Raw genomic sequence first — 15,671 nt, 5'->3', positions numbered from 1 at the left:
TTTGCAGCAACATGGATGGATCTAGAAATTATCATAGTAAGTCAGAAAGACAAATACCATATGATATCACTTATTAATGGAATCTAGAATGTAACACAAAGGAACATATCTACAAAACATAAACAGACAAAGGACACAGAGACCAGACTTGTGGTTGGCAAGTGGGCAGAGGGTGGGGCAGGGATGGAGTAAGAGATTGAGGCTAGCAAATGTATTATGAGGTTAGCAAATGTATTATATATTGAATGGATACATAAAAAAGTCCTAATGTATAGCACAAGGAACTATGAGTAGTTTATCCTGTGAAAAAGCATAATGGAAAAAGAGTATGTACACATATGTATAACAGAATCATTCAGCTGTATAGAAATTAACACAACGCTGTAAATCAACCATACCTCAATAAAATAAATTCAAACAAATGAAGAGAACCCACACACATGCCCTTACTGGGGAGGCGCCCAGGGAGATGCCACAGTATTTAACCAACCAGACACACAGGAAACCATTCAAGGAAGCCGATTCTACCTTGATGAGCAGCCACCTGAGTCCTTGCTAATTAAATTCAGCTAAGAATTATTTCACCAAGGCCTACCCACGAGGCTGCTTGCAGAGGAGAACTGTTCCCCAGTCTTCTCCATCCTTCTCCCCTGGAGACACTTGGAGAGAATGGAGGGAGGCCCAGGGGCCTGCTTGCGTCTCTCTCATCTGTGTTTCTGCCGGGACACTGAGGTTCCTCTATAACTTACAACTCCACGCTGGGCTAGACTTCTCTAAACTGAAGCCAAATGTGTTTTGATTGCGAGGCTATTTCTAAACACTGCTTGTGCCTTAAGCAATCAATTATCTGGTTGAAACATCATGTCTCCTCCCTTCAAGGAGAATATTGTGCTTTAATATGTGATAATGTTCAGAGTATTTTTAAATACTTCATTGTGTTTGGTCACAATGAAGATAGTTCTGGTGACTCAATAGTTTTATCTTCTGTGATTATTTACAGCATAACATTCATGGTCATTTTTTTTTTTTTATAAAATCATGAACTAGGGAGAATAAAACAAAGTGGTTTATAAACATTAACCAGTTTTTCACAAATAACAGTGTTGAAATAATAACACTTGCACAGTACCTGACAGTTTACAGAAGCTTCTGAAAAATTCAGAGAAAAACATTTGTTTTGTAAGGAAGGGCCTTTGATTTTGCCCTGTAAACTTTTGATCTATAACTTTATATCCTAAAGTGGCCTGGCACAAACAAAACCAAACCATCTCTTATGAATATATTTTGGAAGTCTGCTGCCAGAGTTCAGTTCACAGGCTTCAGAGACCTGGTGGGGCTGTTCAAAATTCTGGCCTAGGTTAGTTTTAAAAGTTGCATTTGGATACAGAGTTGTTCCCAAAGGTTTAACTGAAGAGTAATTGATTTCACTGGAAATAAAAGTCCAGTTGCTGGGCAGTCATATTTTTCTTGAAACTCTAGAATGTCTTGAGGAACACATGTATGTCACCTGTCCCCTTTCAATACTGTCCTAAGTACCAGAAGGAGAGCAGGGTGAGTTGTAGCCCCTCCCACCCTGGATGGGGGGAGGGTTGAGGCGGATGGGAGGGTGGGAGCAGGGCCAGGGTACAAGGGAAAGATCAAAGGTGAGAATGCCTACATTCCGAATCTCAACCACAGAGGAAGTGCCATGTGTAGGGTCCAGGATGAGTGGACGAACCACTCAACCTGATGGATGACCATGAGCTAAGACAAAGCAAACAGTTACTTCCCGAGCATCCCTCCTCGTGGGGAGCTCTCCACACCCATAAATACTCAGTGGCATCCATGGGCCTCCCTGACGCATGTCAGCTTGACTTGAGACCAGCCCCATCCTGTACAGGCAGGCTGCCCCTCTTCAACATCCCAGGATTGAATCTTGGCAAGAAGTTGATGGCAAAGTTGGGATTCAGTGAAGTCTACTCCACAGGGCACTGATGTGCTTTCCTGTGCCAGAACAAAGGTGACCTATTGGGTTGGCCCTGGGCAGATCCAGGTTCCATCTGAGTGGGCTGTGCTCAGATGTCGTCCCATCCTGGGATCCAAACCAATGGCCTCCTCCCAAACACACTGAGCTGAACACTGGCCTGGAAACATCAGAGCAAGAGTCTGGTATCCTGGTGGCTGAGTTTCTCAATTTCCTCCGGAGAGAAAGTGTTTCCTCGGAGCCTGAAGGGGATAAAGCAAAGAGAGATTTGAGTGAGGACTGGACCAGAGCTGTGCTTTAGATCAGGAAGATGCTGCTTTGTAAACCTGTGCCTGGATGGCCTGCCCCTCCCCACCCCCACCCCCACCACCTCCCAGCTGCAGCTCTCCTGGGAGAGCTGTCTGTGCAGGTTTTACCCTCTGTCAGCCAGGGCAGCTCATGAATCACCGTGCATGATTTAACAAGCCTCCATGACTCTGCAGAGTCCACACTGGGCCCAGCCAGCCCTGACTCTTCAAGGCCGGCCATTCTTTTTAAGGCAACAGCAGAAGCTGTCAAGAATGCAATGAGCAAGTCCCATTGTCCTCCCAAGCTCTGCCAGTAACATCAGAACCCTTAAAATACCAACCTGATGTCGGTTTGCTCCCCCTGGACACAGAATGTGACATTTCTCAGAATTGTGCAATGGTTTAAAAAAAAAAAAAAATCCACTCTCTACCCAAGATCGAGGCCCTCACAGCCTAGAGGGATTACACAATTGCATAGAAAAGAAAATCTCTCTATCGCAGGACAGATTTTTAGAAGCCTTTATTTTTAACTTCATCATTTGATAGCTACAGTTGCTACTGCCTTGATCTGCTTTTTCAGAGAGGGACAAATCTGCATATTTAAAGCAGGGTTCAGGAGCTCTCAGGGATGAGGCACGTACTATACAGCAGCCAAAGGGGACTGGCCTGAGACAATCAACTCAATGGGGTTGGGGTGAGCCTGAGAAGGTCTACCTGGCTGAATGGGGTCAGCTTGTCTCTACTCTGCTTAATTACTGCCATTCTAAATCAGGGCCCAGGGTTGCCAGCTTTTTTGAGAAACCTCTGAAAGACTGTAGGCAAATGTCTTCATTTTTAAATATTGATTTCTAGCTCAGTGCCTGAAACATATATAGCGACATTCACTCATAAAATGTTAAATCAGGGGAAATCTTTCTATTATCTGAGCGATAAATAGATCCCTGGGAAGAAGAAGGAGAAATCTTTGAAGTTGTGATGCAATACCTTTTTCAAATACATGAAGGAACATGGCTTTCTGTTACAAACAAAAGGCTTGGAAACACTGTGTAACATCCACCTAAAACTGCAGAGAGTCTCATACAGCTGCCCTGACCCATGAAGTCAGATGTAATGGCCGGTGGGGGGCAGGAACGGAGTTCCTTTCTGTTTCCCTTTTTAACCACACTGCCAATCCCACACGATTGCCAAGAACAGAGATGTTTCTGAACAAACACAATTTAAAAACGAGACAGTTGGTCCCTGCTTAAAAACAACAAGACATTTTTCCCAGGGAACCAGATTCATCCCATGCAGAACAGGACTAGAGGTCTGAGCCATAAGGGATCTTAGAAATTCTAAAGTTCCTCTCTCCCTTCACCTCAAGTTATACGTTGGAAAACTGAGGCTCAGAGAGGTTAAAGAGGCCTGCCCAGGATCTTACCAGACTTCCAGAATGGTGTCATTCTTTTCAAGGGCCCGCAGGAGGGCCTCTGCCCCTAGGGAGCTGATGTGGTTGTTAGACAGCCTAGAGAGGAAGATAGAATGGTGAACTTTGAGGATGCTTGGTTTTGGGCTAGTCTATTCAATTAAAGGAGACTTTGGGAGCTGGACTCCTGAAGCCCACCTGCCCTTTCAGCATGTCCCTTTCCTGTCTGAGATTCCCAATGAATTCATCCACAAAGTGAAATGTACCCCTCTCTCCTCCATTCACCAGATGGGTATTAAGTAGTTGCTCTCTTAGGAAGGAGCTAACACAGGAATAAAAATACGTGCATTTTAGTGCCAGGGCTCAAATCCACCTTACACTACTACTTTTTTTCATTTCAAGCAGATGAGTCCCAATTTCCTCACCTGTAGAAGGGACCTAAAAGAGTACCCACCTCATGAAGTATAAGAATTAAACAGATGGCTAAGTGGGAAGCTGGTATATAGCACAGGGAGCTTAGCTCAGGGCTCTGTGATGACCTAGAGGGGTGGGATTGGGGAGCGGAGGGAGGCTCAAGGGGAGGGGAACTACATGTATACATAGGCTATGCTGTGGAGCCCCTGGTGGCTCAGTTGGTAAAAAGCCTACCTGCAGTTCGGGAGACCTGGGTTCAATCCCTGTGTTGGAAAGTTTCCCCTGGAGTACAAAATGGCAACCCACTCCAGTATTCTTGCCTGGAGAATCCCGTGGACGGAGGAGCCTAGCAGGCTACAGTCCCTGGGGTCGAAAAGAGGTGGACACGACTGAGCAGCTTCACATGCTGTGCTGGGCTTAGTTGTTCAGTCATGTCTGACTCTTTGTGACCCCATGGACTGCAGCCCACCAGGCTCCTCTGTCCAGGGGGATTCTCCAGGCAAGAACACAGGAGTGGGTTGCCATGCCCTCCTCCAGGGGATCTTCCCAACCCAGGGATCAAACCCAGGTCTCCTGCATTGCAGGTAGATTCTTTACCAGCTGAGCTACCAGGGAAGCCCTGTATACAAACAGCTGACTCACACTGTTGTACAGCAGAGACTTACATAGCATTGTTAAAGCAACTATGGAGTACAAGAACTAAACAGACAGCTAGCAGGACGCTGCTGTATCGCACAGAGAGCTCAAGGGTCCCTGCCCCGTCTTCTTGCTCATAGCTGTTCTTCCAGATAATCTGCACTACCTGGCTTCCCCCTCGACTTCTGAGGGGGAAGGCACTTCCGAGACACTGACCTAAGGCAGGGCTAATAATAACATCAGCCAATATCTGTTGAGCTCTTACTATGCACCGCTCATAACCTACATCACCTCTGTGCATGCTCGGAACCCTGTGAGGAGGGTTCAATTATTACCCTGTCTACACTTGAGGCAACTGAGTTACCAGTCCAAGTAGGAACAGTTGGTAATGGTGGAGCTGGGGCCAAACCCCAGCCATTAGGTTCCAGAACCTGTGCTCTTAACCAACGCTTGGCAGAGACTACGCCTAGAAGAAGAAGGATGTAGGCTTTGCTTTTCTTTTTTTAAGATCAGTGAGAAGCTCAATTTTTATGGGGAAACAGTGGAGGAGGATACAGTTTAGCGTTGCTGAATTATAAGACTCCCACCGAGGCAGCGTGGGGCCTGGCGGCTGCCATTGCCTGCCACCTGTGGGGGTCAAGCGGGGTAAGCCTGTGACAGTGACGGAGGACAAGTTTGCCTCATCTGCACCTGGTCAATCATCAACCAGGTATCGCCAAGGGCCCCTCACCGTGTGCAAAGCCTGGCATCCAGCTCAGATAAACCCAGGTTTCACCTGGGCCCCCCGAGCCCCAGCGTCACCCACGTGATGAGTGGAAGTGTTTTCCCCAAACATTTGGCAATTTCCTAGCCCCTGTGGAACAACACAAACAAGAGCTGCCAGAGTGGATGGCAGGCTGGCAGCGAAGCAGCCGCCCTCCCAGAGGCAGCTGTCTGCCTGTCTCGGGAGGCGAGTGTTTCCCCCGGGCCATGTCTGCCAGGGCAGGGGCCATTCTCCTCTAGAGAAAGGAGCCATCTGTTGGTGCCCTGATGTCCCTGGGAAATGAGAGCTTTGGCAGCATGGCTGGTGTGGTGTCCCATGAGCCTGTGGTGACCACTGGCCGGGCTCCTGCTCACATCTGCCATCCCTCTCCCTGTGCCATGCGTCTCTGCCCACCGAGTTCACCACCAGTGGTCCTGCCACCACTCCCCCGGTCCCCCAAGGGAGCTTCCCAAGCTCCTGTGCCCTGCTTCCCTCCCTCACCCTGACCCAGGCTCCATCTCTGGCCTGGAAGACTGCAGGGGTCTCCGGGCTGATCTCCCTGCTTCCATCTTACCTTCCCTGCACCTGTTCTGCACAAAGCAACAAGCATGATCTTTGGATGATATGAATCAGATTACATGACTGCCCTCATTAAAACCCCCCGAAGGCTCCTCAACACCCTCAGAATAAACTCTGAGCTCTTTCCCAGGGCTCTAAGGCTGCTGTGGCCAGCTCCTCCCATCTCTGCCTCACTCCACCATCCACTATAGTCCAACCTCACAAGTCCTCCTTCCGTTCTCAAAACCACCAAGCCTGTTTCTGCCACAGGGCCTTTGCACTTGCTGTTCTGCCCACCTAGAATGCATATCCCTAAGATCTCAGCATGGCAGGCCCCTTCTTATTATTCAGGTTTCAAGTCCTATGTCACCTTCTCAGAGGCCCTGCCCAGCAGCAGCTACCTTGTCCTCTCCTGTCATCTCTCTCTTGAATTCTCTTGAGAGAGCATATTACTAAGAGAAATGTATTTGTTTACTTGCTCATTATCTGTGTCTCCTTTTCAAATTTAAGAGCTGTGTGAGCAGGGCCTTTTTATCCCTCTATCCTCAGCGCCTCAAACAGAGCTTGGCACAGAGTGGGTGTTCCAGAAACATTTCTTGGATCAATATATAAATGGATGCATGCGCATATGAGTAAAAGCAAAAAATGCCTGTCTATATATTAATCACACACCAAGAGGAACCACTGGAGATGACCATCAGAAATCTCCTGTCTGAGTAAGGGAAGACCCCTGGAGAGGCAAAAGGGCATGTCCTATAAGCCACAGAGCAGATGCTGTGGGCAGCCCACCCATATTCCCTCAGCTCTCACCTCTAACTCTGAGGGCTGCTTGCTGGGGAGACTGCCACCCTCTGTAGGAGATCTTTCTGTGGACCCCCGGAGCATGCTTAACCATGGTCAGGGCAAGCCAGAAGCACCGGAAAACAAATATCCTCACAAGTATGCCTCAATACATGAAGGAGAGACAGTTGGTAGATAAATACCCCTGTTGCCTCGTGCCCACAGGATTGCACCCCAGTGGTCCCCAGTGATCACCAGCTTGATGACACACTTTTCTGGTTACTCTCCCTCCCTAGCTTCACTTCACTACCCCCTGCCTGCATTTGGGAGGACCCCGAAAGATTGTTTTCTAGGGGGCCACCTTGTGTGAATTAGCCAGGCTGGGAAACCACCCAGATTTCTTACTCAGAAACATCCCCTCTCAAGGCCAATCATTACTGTCTAGCTCTTGCTTACAGATTCCTTACTTCAGGACTTTCAGACTTGAGTTTCTTGCAAGTCCTTTGGCGAGGAAACACACACCTTCATCCTGGACGTGGTTCTCCTCCAGGCTGGCAAGAATAAAGGAGAAAACCCAGTTGACTGGCAACATTTATTATATAAGATGATGCCAGTAAAGATGAACCCATGTGCCCCACCCCTGCCAATTAAGAATATCCAACATCTGAAAACCAATAAAGTAAAAACAGGTCAAGCAAAGTGTAAGGGTCCTCAATTTCTGGGACATCTCTGGGAGAGAATTTGCCCCAGGGCTCCTCCACAGAAGTTCCCTTATGTCATAGTGACTCAAGATCCATTTTCTGCTTCTTTCTTCTTAATGGAAGCTTAATTTCATTTGGAGCAGCCATGTGCTTGGTGAAAGAACTACACTTCCCACTCTCCACCACAGCCAGAGTCGGCTAAGGGACATCCACATGGCCGTCAACACATAAGGACAGGTTGACAGATGGGGACTCTGAATGCTTTTTAAAGTGGAGAGACCCAGGCTGTTGCCCTTCCTAGATACAGAGGCTGAAACTGAAATACAGGAGTGCTGCAGGTGCTGCAGCAGCCACCTTGTAACCACGAGGCAACCAACCATGAGAACAAAGCCACATGCTGAGGATGTAACAGATCAAAATGAGAGAGTCCAGATTCCCGCTGGCCATATGTAGCTGCCGTAACAGCCGTATGCTGCCTACGTTCAAACTGCATGTACATTTTTTTAAAAAGTCAATTCTTTACTGATTTAAGTCACTTTAGATGGAGGTTTTCCATCTCATACAACCTAATGTAGTCATAACCAATACATTCGCAGTGAGGCAATTCTCTAACAAGGATTTCCAAGCTAATCAGGATATACTCAATGGTACATTGGCCAAGCTAGTGAGCCCTACTGACAGTCAAGGACCATCAGCAATATCCATTTTGTGGCAGTGCTCAATAGGTTTCAGTACCTTTATGCTTCCTGGAAAAAAAATCAAACATTCAGCATTTTATCTCCTTGATACAATTTGGAACTGCCCAGAATATGTCATAAGAAGCCTAGACTAGTGGCATCTAAAGGATGGAAAGCTTGGAATCAGGATAAATATGATTTATGGCTCATCTTTTAACCTCCCCCAAACTACTCCGCCTTGCCCATGACCCTGACTCTCATATCCAGCGTTCTTAAGCACTCACATTCACATTGAAACAACAAAACACTAGTAGCAGCAGCAGCAGCAATCATTGTAGCAGTAGCAGCAAGAGTAGTAGAAATATCTGTGTTGATCAGTTGCTAAGTCGGGTCTGACTCTCTACGACCCCATGGACTGCAGCATGCCAGGCTTCCCTGTCCTTCACTATCTCCTGGAGTTTGCTCAAGTTCATGTCCGTTGAGACACTATCCTATTACAATTTCACATTTATGGAGCGCTTCCACATATGCCAGACACTGTACGAAGCTACTTACAGGTGTTATCTCATTAAATTCTTACAGAAGTATTTAATAGTTGAAAGCATCCATACTCTCATTTTACAGGTAAGAAGCCTGAGATTCAGAGCCTGTTACTTAACTTGCTTAAGATCACAGCAGGACTTGAAGCTCAGCCTGCTGGATTCCAGACTCTGTGCTCTGAACCATTATAAGCCATGGAGGAAGCACACAAACCAACAAACCAATCATATTGGCTTGAAAAATTCAATGAAAAGAATTAGCCAGGCTCTATCAGCTTCATGCCACTTAGGACAAAGACAAACACAATCACCCAATCACGCAGTCATCCATCTTGGTCTTACACACACATCAGCTTCCACAGATGAGGCCAGAGAATGAAAAAAGGCTAGTGTCTGCCTCCCTAGAGAGATGAATCCCCTAAACTCACCAGAGTTCTTCCAGGGCCATATTCTTTTCCAACATCAATGCTAAGGCTTGAGCACCCACGCTGCCAATGTTGTTCCCCACCAGGCTGGATGTCGTCAAAAAACAAAAATATGTCAGAGCAGTGAGGGACTTCAAAGATAACTCAAGAAGGGCAAAATGCATGGCACACATTGCCACAAGTCCTGGCCTGCTCCATTTCAGACTAATCGTTTACAGGGCTCTTTTTCATTAAGTCCAGAAGCAGTTTTTTAGAATAAGCAGCTCCCACTATCAGACTGGAATTGACTCTGGAGATAAAGTGTAGCTGATCCAAGGCTTCCCTGGTGGCTCAGTGCTAAAGACTCCACCAGCCAACGCAGGAGACACGGGTTCAATGCCTGGTCTAGGGAGATCCCATATGCCCTTGTGCCGCTACTGAGGTTGCGCTCTAGAGCCCGGGAGCCACAACCACTGAGCCCACGTGCAGCAACTACTGAAGCCCATGTGCCCTAGAGCCCGTGCTCCATGACAAGAGAAGCCACCGCAACGAGAAGCCCACGCACTGCAACTAGAGAGCAGCACCCGCTCTTTACACTAGAGAAAAGCAACAAAGATCCAGGACAGTCTAAATTAAAAAATGATCTTTAAAAAGTGTATCTGATTCAGGGCTTCCCCAATGGCTCCGTGGATAAAGAATCCGCCTGCAATGCAGGAGACACAGGAGGTGTGGGAGACCCAGGTTCCATTCCTGGGTTGGGAAGATCCCCTGGAGGAGGAAATGGCAACCCATTCCAGTATTCTTGCCTGGAGAATCCCATGGTCAGAGGAGCCTGGCGGACTACAGTCCACGGGATCAAAAACAGTAGGAGACAACTGAGCAACTAAACTATCCTATCTAGCCCAAGATCTTCTGAGTACAGACTGGAAACAAGACCCCTGAGAGGAAAAGGGATCCAAAGACACCCAGAAAGACTCAGGTGTCCTGACTTCAACTCCAGTGCTCTTTCCTTCTCATCCCATTGTCTAACACAGCGGGTGAAAATAAAGTTCACAGACCTTCATAACTGGCCCAAGCTCCTCCCTCCTCACACTGGCTTCCCCCACCAACTGCGGGACGAACACTGAGGCTTACCTGAGCCACCTCAAGCTCTGGTGATCACCCAAGGCTGCAGCCAAGGCCTGGGCCCCCTCGTCACCCACCTGGTTGCCCCAGAACCTGAAAGTTTCAACAGAGTAAACAGTGTCAGTGAGAACCTGCTTTGTGTTCGAGACACATGCCCCTCCTCTCTGCAGCCCCAGGCAGAGGGGCAGGACTCCCCAGTCCCAGAAAGGCCTCAGGGGGACTCAGGTCCCAGCAAAGTGAGCCTGCCTCCATCTTTTTGGAGGGATGGCCAAACTTCAATTAGACTTTTTAGTTTCTTTAAATCAGACTTTCAAAATAGTTAAGAGGTCCACCCAGTGCATAGTCTCAGGGACGGGGAACTCATTCTCAATGCCAATTCACAGTTGTGACATTTTCCCTGGCATTGGGTTAGACCTGCTTCTGCTCACTGCCACCCACGAGTCCCTAGCCACCTCTAGGACCACCCAGAACAAGGCGAACTCTTCTTCCACACACCGGTTCTTCATCTCTTGCTCCTTTGTCACATCCCCATTCCTTCGCAGCCTCCAGCCTCCTTCACCTTCTGGCTCCTCCCCCTCAGACCCACCCTAATTGGGAAACACCCCCTTCCAAGATGGAGCCCAGCTCATACTTTGGCACCTGGCTATTTCCCATGTGGGAAGTTACGAAGGACCTGGAGGTGCCCACATGGGCAGAGAGGGCTGGGATGCTCGCTGCACTTTCACTCATAAGGTGAACACTTAATGAGCTCTGGCCCCATGCCAGCACCACTCTGCACTCCAGGGTGCGACACTGTAATAGCAAAAACCCTGCCCACAACCTAAAGTGTGCATGAAACCAACTAAACACTTCACGACATCAAACCACTGGAATACTAAGCAGTTATTCTTTTTAAAAGTGAGGTCATGTGATATGAACAAAATATGTGTAAAAATACAATGTTAAGAAAAAAAAAAAGCAAGTTACATAATAGTTTGTATCACGTGAGAGTGCTTGGGGGTTTTAGCACAAGACCAAGCCCAGACAGGTACCTTCATCAATAGGTGTTGAAAGCTAAACACCCCAGATGTGATCTCAAGAAGGAAGGAGCTCAGTGGGGCCGAGGCCACCCTCTCCTAGACTCTGTGATGCTACTGATACATTTTGGACACGGTCTTATCTCTCCAGCAACACAGTCCCACTCGGGGCTCAAACAGAGCTGGTGGGCAACTTGCCTGCCTGTAAAATGGGTTGGAACACCCAGGTCCTAAAGTCATTCTTCCTACAGTCTTGGGTTCTAAAATCCCCATTTTTTTGTTTGTTTGCTTGTTTTGTTTTGTTTTCAAATAGACCCTGGTTTACACCAGGGCAAAACAGGACAGGAAAGAGCCTCCAGGGGACTAGATAGGTACAACCCTGTCTGCCCAGCAAACAGAGAAAACCCCACTCGGGGGCTCTGAGGTCTGCGGACTGCCCTTCCCTCCTGTGTCTGACCCCTCTCCCCTGCCTGGCATGACCCCACAGGAAGCCAGGGCTCTGTAGGACCTGGTGCAGCCTCCTCCCATCCAAGGTCCAGGGTCCAAACTTCCCTACTTCCTGCTCTTTCCTTGGCTCTCACCCCAAGCTACACATCATCTGGGGAGCTTTTTTACATTACTGATTCCAGACCTTGCATGTAGATAATTCATTTAATTAGCCTGGGGCAGAAAGTGGCCTTCTTCAGGAGCTCCCCAGTGGTTCCCACATATAGACCAAGGTAAGAAACACAGCTCCAGCGCTCTGGAGGACCAGAGGGCTTCCTGCCACTGCTCGTGGGCTCTGCCCTCCCCCAACCCTGACATCCTGAGCTTCCTGTTTATTGAGCAAAAAGCAAGGCAGAGGCAACAAGGGCCGCCCACGCTCTCCCTCCCCATTGCAGCCTGGGCCGGGGGTGGAGGCGGGGGCTGGGGGGTTGTCTCAGAGATCTTGGGGCTGAAGAATTGGTTTCACCCGCTCCTAAATCCTCGCAAGCCCCCAACCCCTGCATGCTGCCCCTCTGCCCCAGAATCCCACCTACCCCAAAAACTGCAAGGAGTTGTTAGTTCTGAGCCCCTGGGCAAGCACCTCGGCTCCCGCAGCCGTGATGTGGTTGTTTCCTAGCCTGGAAGGGAAGAGAGAGGAGAGACTGAGACAGAGGGCAGGGCAGGAGGACCCTTACTGCTCCCCCAGACCTGGGTCTGGGGAGTGGGGTGCACAGGGAGTGTGGCCCGGACGGAGAAACAGGGACCAGTCCTCCAATTCCAGCTGGAGACGCGGTGTGTGCTGCTGCAGCTCAGGGGGCTCACTGAATGCTCCTGCGACTTCATTTTCCACCAGCAAAGGGAGAGGCATGGAAGGGCCTGTTTTGCAAAGCAGTGTGACAGGTAGGAGCAGGAACCACAACAGTCCAGGGAGGCGGCTTTCCCAGGGAGGGAGTGACTCACTCTTCCACCGTCTCCTCAGACTGTGGGCGGGCGCTGGACCCTGCTTTCCTCCCGCAGCCTGCCCCATCCATGGTGGCTGCAGGTGGCATCTACCTGTTTTGAAAGTGCCTGAGGGGTAGGGGGGCTCTGGTGGCTAAAAGAAAGAAAAGGATCCTGCTAAGCCTTCGGGCAGGGGTGGAGGAGGGGGTTTCAGCAAAATTTGGGCACCTCAGAGAGTTTCAGGGAGGTCCCCGGAACTCTCACCCACAGCTCCAGGCTTCCTGGAATAATACTGCCAGTTTCATCTTTCAGAGAAGTTTCATTCACTTTAAGCTGACAGACCTCTGCCCTTCCTGGGTAACCAAAGGCCCCAGTTGCTGTGCTGGCAAGTCCAGTGCCCCCTCTGCCCCAAGGCCTGCTTCCCACGGGCTGCTGCCAGCCAAGGACTGGGAGACCTGAGCCTCCTCTGTCGGGCACACTGGCTGGAGGACTCCCCAGCAGCCTCTGTCTTCTCCCCAAGCTGCACTGGGGTCTATGATGCTTCCTCCTAACAACCCTTCCTTTCCTCTCTCCCTCCCTCAGGGTCAGACCTGCGGCTCTCCCAGCCTCCCCCTCCAGCTCCCTTCCCCAATTTCCCCCCATAGGCATTTCCCCCAGCAAATTTGTTGAGTATCTAATCCCTCCTTGGAGGACTGGACAAACAGGATCAACATGCTGAGAACTTATATGATTTATCCACCATCTCTCGGGCACTAAGTTCACTATGGAAAGAACCTGAGATACTGTGCCAGCTTTCTATGTATATTAACTTGCTTAATCGTCACAGGGCTTCCCTGGTAGCTCAGCTGGTAAAGAATCTGCCTACAGTGCAGGAGACTCTGGTTCGATTCCTGGGTCGGGAAGATCCCCTGGAGAAGGAATAGGCTACCCACTCCAGTATTCTTGGGCTTCCCTGATAGCTCAGCTGTTAAAGAATTCGCCTACAATGCAGGAGAGCCTGGTTCGATCCCTGGGTTGGGAAGATCCCCTGGAGAAAGGAAAGGCTACCCACTCCAGTATTCTGGCCTGGAGAAGTCCATGACCTACAGTCCATGGCATCAGAAAGAGTTGGGCATGACTGAGCAACTTTCACTTTCTAATCATCACAACTACCTATGAGCTATGAGCTATAATTACTTTCTCCATTTTATAGAAGGGAAAACAGAGACACAGAAAACAGAAGTGACTGTGTGACCCAAGGTCACACAGCTAATGAGGATTCAAGTCTCAGGGATGCTGGATCCAAACCTTGGTCAGTCTGGCTGCAGAGTCCTGTGTTCTCACTGAGATGCTATATTAACCCAAAACACAGATCTCTCAAGTTCTGGGAGCAGCACCTTTTGTTACCCTACAGCCCTCCCTGGAGGCTGCACCAGCCCAGCTCTGGCCACAGCCGCTCTTGGCTTCCTGAGCTGAGGGTAGCAGGTGGTGGAGGCAGAAGAGAGTCCTCAGTACAGAATGGTGCCTCTGGTGTTGGCCTCAGTGGCCCTGCCTGAGACTGAGTCAACAATTTTAAAATGGCAGCTCATCCCCAAATGCATGGAAGCAATTCTTCACTTTGAAGCTGAAACTCCAATACTTTGGCCACTGGATGTGAAGAGCTGACTCACTGGAAAAGACCCTGATGCTGGGAAAGATTGAGGGCGGGAGGAAAAGGGGGTGACAGAGGATGAGATGGTTGGATGGCATCACAGACTCAATGGACATGAGTTTGAGCAAACTCCAAGAGATGGTGAAGGACAGGGAAGCCTGGCGTGCTGCAGTCCATGGGGTCACAAAGAGTTGGACACAGCTTAGCAAACGAACAACAACAACCCTGCCTCATAAACCCAGGAGGCAAGAACATCTCAAAGGGAAAAAGAAGCCAGGCCAACCCATGGACCAGCTGGGGGGATGATGCAATGGTGTCAGATGGGAAAGAGATTCCACTTGAGGCTGAGAGGGTGGGGAACAGCAGAAACTCAGCCTTTCCAGGCTAGAAAGTGAAAGTGTTAGTTGCTCAGTCCTGTCCAACTCTTTGCGATCCCACAGACTGTAGCAGACTCCTCTGTCCACGGAATTTTCCAGGCAAGAATTCTGGAGTAGACAGCCATTTCCTACTCCAGGAGACATTTCCAACACAGGGACTGGAGCCATGTCTCCTGCATTGCAGGCATATTCTTTACTGTGTCAGCCACCAGGGAAGCTCAGCACTGGACCCACCAATAAAGGGACTTTCTGAGAGCTTTTTGGCAACCGTCTGCCTCTGTGGTGGCAAGTGACTGCTGCATTCCTACCCCGACCCAACGCGTGCTCAGTGTACCAATCAGGGAATGGATCGCCCCAGAGAGCCAGTGATACTCTGAGACACAAGGAAGAAAAAAGGTCCTGGAAACCCTCTTCAGTCCTGGGAGCTAAAGGTCAAAGGGCAGGAAGCCTCAGCAGCATTGGTCCAGAGTTTGCTGGGGAGGTCACAGCATCAGTGAAGCCCTGTTCAGAATGAGACACTGTCCTTGTTTTCAGCGAGGTGAGGTCATATGCGCATTATGGGGCGAGACCAGACCAAACTGACTCAGTTGTGGGGACGAAAGTCTCCAGGAGTAGGGAAGCCCCAGGCTCACCTCAAAGCCAAGAAGTTCTGCTTGCACGCAAGGAGCCTGGCCATGGAGTGTGCACAGCCATCGGTCAACTTGTTGTTGAAAAGACTGGAAAGTTCCGAGAGAGAAGAGACATGGAGATAAAGCATAGTGGACAGTGACCACCCCAACCCTGGGTCACTGGCTCCCTCAGGAGTCCCCTGTGCCCTCTGGCCATGCAAACATCCCAGCCCATCACTCGCTCACAATTGCTGCCCAGGCGGCATGGCTTGGGCTGAGTCTGGGGACATGGGGCCCAATGTCCACAGCCTGACTTACGCTAACTTCTGCAGCTGCTCACAGCGAAGAGCATGTTCAACCAACTTGCAGATGCCTCGGTCTGAGATGTTGTTATCTCGCAAGCTA

The 15,671-nt window shown here is 49.4% G+C and overlaps 1 protein-coding gene across 7 annotated transcripts in view; it reads right to left on the bottom strand.

The window, feature by feature from the left end:
* Positions 1–15,671, bottom strand: part of NOD2 (nucleotide binding oligomerization domain containing 2) — a 34,376-nt gene continuing 18,705 nt past the window's right edge. For 2 of the 7 annotated variants that reach the window (XM_010814422.4, XM_005218467.5), the window contains exons 6-13: positions 15,585–15,668; positions 15,291–15,374; positions 12,267–12,350; positions 10,241–10,324; positions 9,131–9,214; positions 7,253–7,336; positions 3,671–3,754; positions 1–2,205 (exon numbers count right to left, since the gene is read on the bottom strand). In XM_010814422.4, coding sequence (XP_010812724.1) covers positions 2,133–2,205; positions 3,671–3,754; positions 7,253–7,336; positions 9,131–9,214; positions 10,241–10,324; positions 12,267–12,350; positions 15,291–15,374; positions 15,585–15,668 — 661 coding nt within the window. In that variant the 3' untranslated portion in view covers positions 1–2,132. 7 annotated transcript variants of the gene reach the window in all.

The sequence above is a fragment of the Bos taurus genome, chromosome 18 (genome assembly GCF_002263795.3).
Source record: "Bos taurus isolate L1 Dominette 01449 registration number 42190680 breed Hereford chromosome 18, ARS-UCD2.0, whole genome shotgun sequence".
NCBI classification, from domain to species: Eukaryota; Metazoa; Chordata; class Mammalia; order Artiodactyla; family Bovidae; genus Bos; species Bos taurus.
The sequence above is the reverse complement of the archived record's forward strand: the minus strand, read 5'-3'. Positions and strand labels throughout refer to the sequence as shown.